The sequence below is a fragment of the Nerophis lumbriciformis genome, linkage group LG05 (genome assembly GCF_033978685.3).
Source record: "Nerophis lumbriciformis linkage group LG05, RoL_Nlum_v2.1, whole genome shotgun sequence".
NCBI classification, from domain to species: Eukaryota; Metazoa; Chordata; class Actinopteri; order Syngnathiformes; family Syngnathidae; genus Nerophis; species Nerophis lumbriciformis.
The window spans coordinates 37,289,393-37,300,296 of record NC_084552.2 but is presented as its reverse complement, the minus strand read 5'-3'; the positions used below and the strand labels follow the sequence as shown (position 1 = coordinate 37,300,296).

At 41.0% G+C, this 10,904-nt stretch overlaps 1 protein-coding gene across 1 annotated transcript; it reads left to right on the top strand.

Annotated features, from left to right (window-relative positions):
- Positions 1-994: 994 nt before the first annotated feature.
- gal3st3 (galactose-3-O-sulfotransferase 3) lies at positions 995-8,705 on the top strand. Its single transcript, XM_061960540.2, has 3 exons — positions 995-1,097; positions 4,160-4,258; positions 4,329-8,705. Exons 2-3 carry the CDS (start codon positions 4,176-4,178, stop codon positions 5,446-5,448), a joined length of 1,203 nt encoding a protein of 400 aa, XP_061816524.1. The 5' UTR covers positions 995-1,097; positions 4,160-4,175; the 3' UTR covers positions 5,449-8,705.
- The last annotated feature ends 2,199 nt before the right edge of the window (positions 8,706-10,904 follow it).

Sequence of the window (10,904 nt, the reverse complement as noted above, 5' to 3'; positions counted from 1 at the left end):
TTAATACATTAATTTATGAATACATTAGTTAATTCATGTTGCATATAGAGATATAAGTAATGATTAAGGAAAACACACGAGGACAGCTGAGGGCAGAATAAAAAAGTAAAACGAGAGTAATTAGATAAAAAGGGTTAGTATATAAATAAATAGATATGATTTTGTCATTTAGAATAAGTATGGACACTGAAATAGAGACAAGTAAAATGATGATGTTAATGGAAAAATAAAGGACATATATAAATAATGCAAGTAAAAATGTTAACACGAATGTAAATACTGGCTATAAGCAATAACTAATTGATGATGATCAATTAATAACATATATTGCTCTATTTAAATTTGGTATGATCAATGTTATTTTTGATTACTTCATGTTGGGTACAGTCTGTGTGTTGCGTCTTTTATCTCCCTTGTACTCCAGTTGACGTCATATTCATAATTAATTTCATGAAATAAAGTAGGACAGTTTTGTCATCAACTCGAGCTTTCAAATTGTACCAAATCCAAACTTTATTATATTTATTACCTACATTTTAAGCATTGGATTTTTCAAATTAATCCTTGATGAAGATTGTGCATCTCTTATTTGTTTTTTTGGCTCGCTGGTACAAACCTAGTGTAGGATATGTACACAACCCACTTTAGTTCAATGCTTAAGTTGTTATATACTATCTGAACATTTACTCTTTAAGTATGTCAAAGGATTCATTTTTTAATTAATAATTTATTTGGTTGTTTTAAATTGTTTATTCTGATCAGCACAGTGCTTGTCATGTGTTATTACATCCACAAGAGGGCAGTACATGTACATGCCTTGGCGGTTATATGTTTGTTTTCTGTTTGTTTGCAATTTGCTTCCCTCTGAAAAATAAAATGATCATATATGTTTAATTCTCCAAACATAAAAAAAAATTAAAAATGAATGGGATTTAGATTTGTAATTTGAGTATTTCTATGTGGCTTTTTGTTCAAAGTGACGCGACAACGGGAGGGGTAGGTTGGGTGCAAGGGTTGAGTGGGGGTCTCCTCAGCATCCAGAGGAAAAAGACAAAAAGCTGACTATCTGGAGCAGCTATATGACGTAGATGACAAAGGTTGGTCCCTGCCGGTCCTCTTCGATCTTAACGCGTTAGCTTTTTTATTCACATTGAGCGAGGACATTCGCGTGCATGGCGTTACATAGCGTGTGTGTGGGTGTGGGTGTGGGTGTGTGTGTGTGTGTGTGTGTGTATGTGTGTGTGTGTGTGTGTGTGTGCGCGCGCGCGCGCGCGGGCAGGATGCTACAGACGATATCAATGCATAAAGGCAACCATGCACAACAATACATAATAATCTTTCACCGGTGTCCTTTCTGTCAGGGTTGTTTTTATGACAATTACCAGCTGCAGGATTAGAGGTCACACAGAGCACCGTTTATGCTCTTTTTCCACAGCACTTTGAAGCAAAATGTCCCCAATCCAGTTTTTACATAGCATCCACAGCATGTGATGGTGCCATATGGGTGTTCAACGTTGTGGCAGATGATAGGACACCATATTTCTTCAGGTGACTAATAGGACTATAACTAATTGCACGATAATATATATGGCGATGAAGTGGTAGCTGGCCTCACATTCAAGTGTGTGAATCCCAATTGGAACACCTTTTTTGGTATTCCACATTTTAATATGACATATTTGGTACCAATGTGACATCAATAAGGTAGTTTTGCAAAAATTGTACATTTACATTTATACAGAGCATGCTGGAAGAGACCATGCTGTAATACCATAGTAAGAACTTAATGGTTCTATATTATAGAACCATTAAGTTCTTACTATGGTATTACATACATTCATACTTTTGGCAATATAGTGTATCTTATAGAATCCATACGATACACTCTATTGCCAAAAATAGTTGGCCACCTGCCTTGACTCCCATATGAACTTGAAGTGCCATCCCATTCCTAACCCATAGGGTTCAATATGATGTCGGTCCACCTTTTCAGCTATTACAGCTTCAACTCTTCTGGGAAGGCTGTCCACAAGGTTGCTGAGTGTGTTTATAGGAATTTTCGAACATTCTTCCAAAAGCGTATTGGTGAGGTCACACACTGATGTTGGTCGAGAAGGCCTGGCTCTCAGTCTCCGTTCTAATTCATCCCAAAGGTGTTCTATCGGGTTTAGGTCAGGACTCTGTGCAGGCCAGTCAAGTTCATCCACACCAGACTCTGTCATCCATGTCTTTATGGACCTTGCTTTGTGCACTGGTGCACAGTCATGTTGGAAGAGGAAGGGTCCCGCTCCAAACTTTTCCCACAATGTTGGGAGCATTGAATTGTCCAAAATGTTTTGGTATCCTGGAGCATTCAAAGTTCCTTTCACTGGAACTAAGGGGCCAAGCCCAACTCCTGAAAAACAACCCCACACCATAATTCCTCCTCTACCAAATTTCACACTTGACACAATGCAGTCCGAAATGTATCGTTCTCCTGGCAACCTCCAAACCCAGACTCGTCCATCAGATTGCCAGATGGAAAAGCGTGATTCATCACTCCAGAGAAGGCGTCTCCACTGCTCTAGAGTCCAGTGGCGACGTGCTTATCACCTCTGCATGGTAATTTCTTAGTGGCCCATCATGACAAAACTGCCCTGTGTAAAATGTTCTGGACAAATAGACTAAGAAGTGTTTATTTTATGGATATCGGAGCAGGCGGGAGTGCATGAGTTGAGAAAGAATGGCACAAATACTCCAGGAAACTGTGTTGCCTCAGCAGAGAGGGAGGAGGCTTGCTGACACGACATGACCGAGAATGACCACAAATGTACGTCCGTCAATATGTGACATTACAAACTGTCACATATTGTCAAGTCTTAACAAACTGTTAAGACTGTAAGACACAGTGTTCAGGGGCATACAAAACTCATGATGTCATGCTTTGGCATTGTTTAACACAAGTATCCAATATTATAACAACATTTATAAGGAAAATCATCACAGGTATTTTTCTGTGGCGCTTGCACTAAGACTGCAACGGAAGCTCAGCTTCCTCTAAAATGTCAAAAAAAATAAGTGGTGAAATATGTCGTTTTGTGTTTACATTTCATTGACTAAATATGTGCTAGAATGCCTTAATTTTTTGTTCTGAATCAGCTACTTTTGTGACAGCTGCCACAAATTTCTTCTCATTAATCATGATAGTGTCCCAGTGCATTAAACAGTGTTAAAGCTGAGCGTCCATTGACTTCATTGGGGGAGCACAGAGTGGGTTGTTGCACTGCAGGCATACCAGACAGTCATTGGATAAATGCTCGGTTTTATCCCGCCCATGGGACGCTCAGTGTCTCTAAGTGTTTGGAAAGTGGGCTTGGCCTCAGCTGGCCTGGATGTTGAGCTTCCGCATGATGATTGCATGATCTGCCTGAGACTGAATCTCTTTTTGCTAAACAGTAAAATGAGTGACTAAGCAATATCAAAAAAATAAACCTCTGCCAGAGCATTTTTCAATGTACATTTTGTTGTTCTGAGTTAATTTGGAGAATTTTACAGTCCTCTAAATGATGTCTTCTTTGTACAATATATAATCTTTATATATTTTATCTGTTATTGGAGACTGTATTCATGTTTAGAAAGTAGCTGAAAAGGAGCTTCCCCTACTTGAAAGAGTAGTCCTTTTTAAATTTCACAACTTTGGGAAGACTACCGGTACGTATGGCAGCTCGCTGTTCAGTACAGTTTGTCGTTTTTTCCTAAAAATAGCAACGAGAAATATAAAATATAAATAAATATATATAATCATACCTGGTTGAGGGGGGCATGTTTCTGCGCAGTTCTGGCAGTGGCAGGGTTGGGGGCTCAACCCTGGCTGTGGAATTTAAGCATGTCGGCCAAGAGGAGAAGAATGCAGATTTGCCCTGGTAAAGCGTGCTTGATGATCTTCTTATGGGCAAAATTACAAAACAACTTTTCACTAACAACTTTCCTCATGCCAAAAATTCCCACTTTTCCACTAATTCCACACAGTATTTCACCTCAGCTTCGGCATTTACACGCACTTTTTACACAAATTGCCTTGCTGGTTGTTATTTTGTTCATGTCTTAAAGCCTATCCCTAACCTGAGTTCAGCGCCACACACTTGACTACCTCATGTTTCCTCACTTGATGCCATCGTAGAACACGGACAGGGAGAATGTCGCAGAAGAAGATCTTCCTGGCCTTCATGGTCGTTACCATGGTGACTCTGTTGCTGCACAGTGGCGGCCATTGGAGCAGGTGAGTGAGCAAACACTTGAGTAAATAACAACAAGCAATCAGTAACATCAACTTTGCATCTTTACTTCAGGACTATGCAGGATCTCCACGCCATCTGTCCTGCCCTGTCCTCTAATCGTCCAGCGGGCCTGAACATGAAGCACACCAACGTGGCGTTCCTAAAAACCCACAAGACGGCCAGCACCACCGTGCAAAACCTTCTGTTCCGCTTCGCAGAGCGCAACAACCTGACGGTGGCGCTGCCCGGCCGAGCATGCAGTCACCAGTTCTGCTACCCGCGTCTTTTCAGCGCTCACTTTGTGCATCCCCACACGCTGCCGCCCAACATCATCAGCAGCCACATGCGCTTCAGGAAGGCGGAGCTGCACCGCCTCATGCCCAATGACACCATCTACATCACCATACTGAGGGAACCAGCCGCTATGTTTGAGTCCTTGTTCAGCTACTACAACCAGCACTGTGAGAGCTTTAAGGCCGCCAATGGCTCTCTAGAGTCCTTTTTGGAGCAGCCTTGGCACTACTACCGCCCTCAGGACAAGCGCTCCATGTACGCCCGCAACACGTTGACATTTGACTTGGGTGGCGACAAGGACCGCGCCTCTACAGACGCGGCGTATGCACAATTCTTGGTAGATGAGGTGGAGCGCGTCTTCTCCTTGGTGATGATTGCTGAGCACTTTGACGAGTCGCTTGTTTTGCTGCGTCACCTTCTCTCCTGGGACCTCGAAGACATTGCGTACGTCAAGCTCAACATGCGCACGGCCAGCTCCAAACATCGGCTCACTCCGGGCCTCTCGGCTAAAATCCGGGCATGGAATTGGTTAGACGCACGCCTCTATGACCATTTCAACTCCTCATTGTGGCACCGGTTGTCAGTTTTGGGCCCGGCCTGTGTGGCCCGGGAGGTCCGCCTCCTCCGGGTAGCCCAGGAGAGGTTGCTGCAGAGTTGTTTCGGTGGGCGCAGGCCTCTCTTTCGCCCAGCAGCGCAAATAGAGTACAAGGAGCTGCGGCCCTGGCAGCCCAGTGCCAAAGTGGAGATAGTGGGCTACGACCTTCCCACCAACCTGAGCCGTGGATTCTCCAGCTCTGCCTACGAATCCTGCCTGAAGCTCATTATGCCTGAGGTCCAGTACACCAAGGTCTTGCTTCGTTCCCAATCAATTCGCTACCGTCAGAGCCACCAACCGTGACTTTCGCTGCAGTCTCGTCACGTCACAGATGTGCTGATCACAGTGAAGACCTCTAGAGAACCAAGCCTAGTAGAGGACCCTGCGGGATGAACAGTGACTATGCCCACCCAGACCCATGGGACAACAGTGCTCAGACACAAGCAGGGCAGATGGGTGCACAAAGTGTTGTGCTCCTTGGATAGTGTTGAATAAGGCAGGGGTCTTGGGAAGAGTCTCCCTGATGCTTTCTGTGCCTCCTCCCATCTTATGTTTGGTTTCCAGCTGCCCCTTATTCTGACTCATAGAAACATCAGCTGACATGTCACATGGGTCACGTCCAGTGTTAGGAAAAACGGCGTTACAAAATAATGACGTTACTGACACTGTTACTTTTACCAGTGACGAGTAATCTAATTACGGTAATTACTTTTATGTACATTACAACGCCGTTACAGGTATCTTTGATGTAAGGTGGTACACTACTTTTGATGGGGCTGCATGTCAACAAGATAGCCTCAGAAGCACAGCAAGTTAAATGCAGGAAGTAACTTTTTATTAATGAAAGCAACAACCTGCACCACACTAAAATTAACTTGGTAGTAAATAGGAGGAGGCATGCACACACAGCAAACAACATGTAGGCTAAGTAAACACCCACACACACACATACATACACTCCCACAACTGCCACGAGAGAATATTGAACAATGATTGAAGTGAAAAACTTGCCATCCGTTTGTGGACAAGGAGAAAACACAGCCATTGAAGCACATCCAGTCTCTTTATTAACTAGCACTAACACAATCCAGTGAAATTATTTAACATAGCTGCCGGCCATGCATGTAAACTACCGCCGCTACGTTAACGAACACAGCTGAGCTAAAATACTGCTCAGAGCGCGCTGTTGCTGACGTCACACATCACTTGGCAACAGGTACACAAGCTCACACACTCTGCTCTCATGAAATGTCTCTCAACTGCATATGCCAGATATTTCAATTTTTTTTTTTTAAGTAACACATTTATTAATTTCTGTAATAATTAATAACATTAATTTAAAACAATTGTTAGTAATTCAATTACTTTTTTGGTAAAGTAACAAGAAACTTTAAGTAATTACTTTTAAAAAGTTTTTTTTTTTAACACTGGTCACATCCACATCCAGATGGTTGAAGAGGAACTGCACTTTTTTTGGGAATTTTAGCAATCCTTATGTTAGACAAGAACCCATATGTATTTTTTTTTGTGCATTCTAAATTGGAAAAAGTTGCTAACAAGAGCCAGTTGCCAATGCAGGTAATGGGGATTTTATCTACACAGCCTTTAAAGCCTTGTAAAACACATCAAAATCTCCAACATTTTATACTGTATGCGTGTTGTAAGTATATGTGTAATGTCATAACAAACACATTAATGACAGCATTCATTTTTATTCCGTATTTTGGCGATTTTTAGCTTTTTTTTGGCCGCAGTGATTTTACAGAGTTTGCTACTAACTTTAACAAAAACAACTACCACTAGTCATGGCAGACTGTGTGAAAGCTAATGACGACTTCTTTGGGAAAAATGATGATCCAGAACCTTATACTTTTGAGCCTGAATATACAGAGGGTGAGCTAAGAGTTATAGAAGCTGGGTGCTAAGCAGATCATGATTTAGTAAAACACTAAGAATCATTTTTGCAGTATTGCTAAGTGCTAAACAAGAAATACAAACTATGAACATAAAACACAAAACAACCACTTACTGTACAATGTCTGCTCTCAGTGGGATGTCGACTGTTGGGATATTTATCACAAGACGTGTTCCCCGTTTAGATTATGAATTCATCATAATCCTCACTACTCAGGTAAAAAAGATGGGAGCAAACGAGCATATTGCCGTGTCTTCCTAGAGATGTCTACGGGTCTACGTTGATTGTAAAAGTTGACCAACTTCACAGCTTTTGGACACAACCTTTTACTATATAAGTGCGAGACATAATATATATATTAGCACAAACTATTACTAACTCAGACTCGATGGAGCAGCTCAGTAGGTCAAAATCTGCAATAGCTACGTTACCTTCATTGTCAATCTGCTGAGTTACTAAAAGTAGTTCCTCGGGGTTAGCAATAACATTGTCGATAATACTTGGTTAATATTCAGGTATTATTCATGTGTTATTGGGGTGTTTTTGTAAACGGCTTTTTAGGCAGAATAGACGACTCATATTTTCTACATTGTTAGCTGTCTCGTAGTAGCGTTTTTTTTCTGATTTAGAATGCACAAAAAAAGAGAAACGCATATGTTTTTGTCTCACATAGGGATTGTGAGTGATGAGAATAATTCCAAAAAAGCGCAGTTCCCCTTAAAAAGTGGTCAAGTCAGCTGACCAACTCAAACAAAAACAGCTTCACATATTGGTGTCCTTTATAGGGACAGGTACCGAAACTTTGGTCCATAATTGTGGACAGTAGAAACTAGACCAAAAAAAAAAAGAAGTAGGTATCAGTGCTATATGAATGCAGAGTCAGACACCTGACAATGATATTGTGCAAGTAACATCTTGTAAGTTGGCACACATATTTAACATATTTACTTTTAAACTTTAATGCCGACCGTAACCTAACAACAGCGGCCCTAAGAGCACAATACAGCACTTCATCATTATGCACAAATGATGGTCACGGCGAGCAAGGTGCATTCTCAAACTTCGAAAATGTGAGCATCAACAATACAACACCAGCAAGTTGTTTCTTTTGTACTTTCTGTTCTATATTGTTGCTGGTTTTGTTGCAATAGTTATGATAATTCAATGTAATACTTAGTGTACTATTCTGTTCAACCTGAATGGCACAAAATTCTGTAAGAACATAAAATGTATTGTTTTTTAAAAGGGATGTTTTTCATGTTTTGATTCTAACTTGAGCACTGTTTAAGCACCGACACCGTTGTAAAAGTACAGATTCTGTAGTAGTATCAGTTAAAATGTAAACGATACCCATATCTCACTCAGTAGTAAAATTGGACTTCAGGAGGAAGCGATGGGACACAGAACAGACGTTTAAGTGTGCTTCCATTGTGTTACCATGACAACCAGTGTGAAGAGTTTGTAATATTTTGTATTTGTGCAGAGGTACTAACTTTATTCCCTGGAGGCCATTCAGTATACATACTTGACAAAAATATGACCACTTCACTTCTGAGTTTGTGTGTATGTGTCCCACATCTCTGAGAGGGGCGGGGCCTCAAACACAATCAGCGCTGACATCAAATGCAAATAAAATAAACATCTCAGTGGGTCTTTAGGAATGTCATTTTGTCAATGAAAATTGATGTGACCATGGCTAAGCATGATGTGAAGCCTGACTCAGATCGGCACCCAGGCTAGTATCAGCTGCACTGAACAAGTCCAAATGCAGCCACTTTGTTTCAAAACCAGTTTAAAGCGTACTTATCACAATGATAACAATATTATTATCATTATTACTGCCTCTTGTTAAAACTACAGACAGCAGGGTGAACATTGTAACAGTCAGGTGAGTATGACCAGCCAAAAACTGTAGTCAAGTAACAGTAATAGTATTGTTACTTTAGAATAGTGATTCTCAGACTGTGGTACGTGTACCACTAGTCTTATGCGGGCTCCTTCTAGTACACCAAATAATCACTTGATTAAAGTACAGTGTTTTATTTTGTTCTATTCAAACGGTGTGTAATGTTACAGTGGCCAAAAATATTGAATATACTTGTTACGTAAAACCTTTGCCTTGTTTTTAATGAATACTTGGGCCTACTATGCTACTGCATTTTAATGTGGGTGATTATGGTAATACTTGAATAGCCATGTTTTCTCTGAGGTGGTACTTGGTGAAAAACGTTTGAGAACCACTGCTTTAGAGTAATATGACTCAAATACAAATAATTACTTGAGTTGAGAGTTAAGTACTCAGTGAAAAAAACTAACTACTCATATAGTGAGTAGCTGTTGAATAACTTGTGACTTATTAAGAAGCCATTTTTTGATGGTACTTGCACTACAACCGTACAGTATATAGTTGGTCTGTCTGAGTGAGTGTGTGTTTGTTAAAGTCAAAGTTAAAGTACCAATGATGGCGAAATTATTCTCTGCATTTGACCCATCACCCTTGATCACCCCCTGGGAGGTGAGGGGAGCAGTGAGCAGCAGCGGTGACCATTTTTGGTGATTTAACCCCCAATTCCAACCCTTGATGCTGAGTGCCAAGCAGGGAGGTAATGGGTCCCATTTTTAAAGTCTTTGGTATGACTCGGCCGGGGTTTGAACTCACGACCTACCGATCTCAGGGAGGACACTCTAACCACTAGGCCACTGAGTCGGTTGTGTGAGTACATGTACTACAACTGCTCATTTTACAGCCACTTATGACATTATAACAGGGCCAATATTACCATATGTGCAGCTATAACTTAAAAAAATATATACACCTACAGCTTTCTGAAACATGTTTTCTCCAGTTGGAAGATAACTTTTCTATGTACACAGAAGACAAGGCATGATATAATTGTTCTGTTTTGTGGTTTGAGGGCAAACATTGATTGAAGAGGCGTGGTGCCTTTTTTGACCGTTTTCTTCATCGCTGCGGGCCTGCAATGTAAATATTTCACTTTTTACAATGAGGCTGCCAATAGTTTTGAGTACGGTCATGTGACTGCCAGGCTCCGTTTGATTTGTGAAATAGAGTCAGACATCACAAGTCAAGTCAGGTCAAATGTTAGTTATAGAGCACATTTTACAGCTATTTATGACTTTATGACAGGGCTAATATTAACATATGTGCAGCTAAAACTTAAAAAAAATACAAAAAAAACATCTGCAACTTTCCGAAACATCTTTTCTCTATTTGGAAGTTAACTTTTCTATTTATGCAGAAGACAGAGCCTTGTGGTTGGAGTGTCTGCCCTGAGATCGGTAGGTTGTGAGTTCAAACCTCGGCCGAGTCATACCAAAGACTATAAAAATAGGACCCATTACCTCCCTGCTTGGCACTCAGCATCAAGGGTTGTAATTGGGGGTTAAATCACCAAAATGATTCCCGAGCGCGGCCACCGCTGCTGCTCACTACTCCCATCACCTCCCAGGGGGTGGAACAAGGGGATGGGTCAAATGCAGAGAGTAATTTCACCACACCTGCGTGTGACTATCAGTGGTACTTTAACTTTTTAACGTTAACACAAAACAACCTAGGGTGACCAAAGTGTTGCAAAGGGGACATAAGACAATAAAAGCGGTATAAGCAATAAAACAGTGAAGAATACAATATACAGTAATAAAGTAACAGCAAATTTGATCTAAAACTGTTGCGGTAACACAAGATAAAACCAAGGTGCTATTTGCAGATATATATATATATATATATATATATATATATATATATCTCCTCTCTGAGCTGCCACCTTACCGTGGTAGAGGAGTTTGCGTGTCCCAATGATCCTAGGAGCTATGTTGTCCGGGG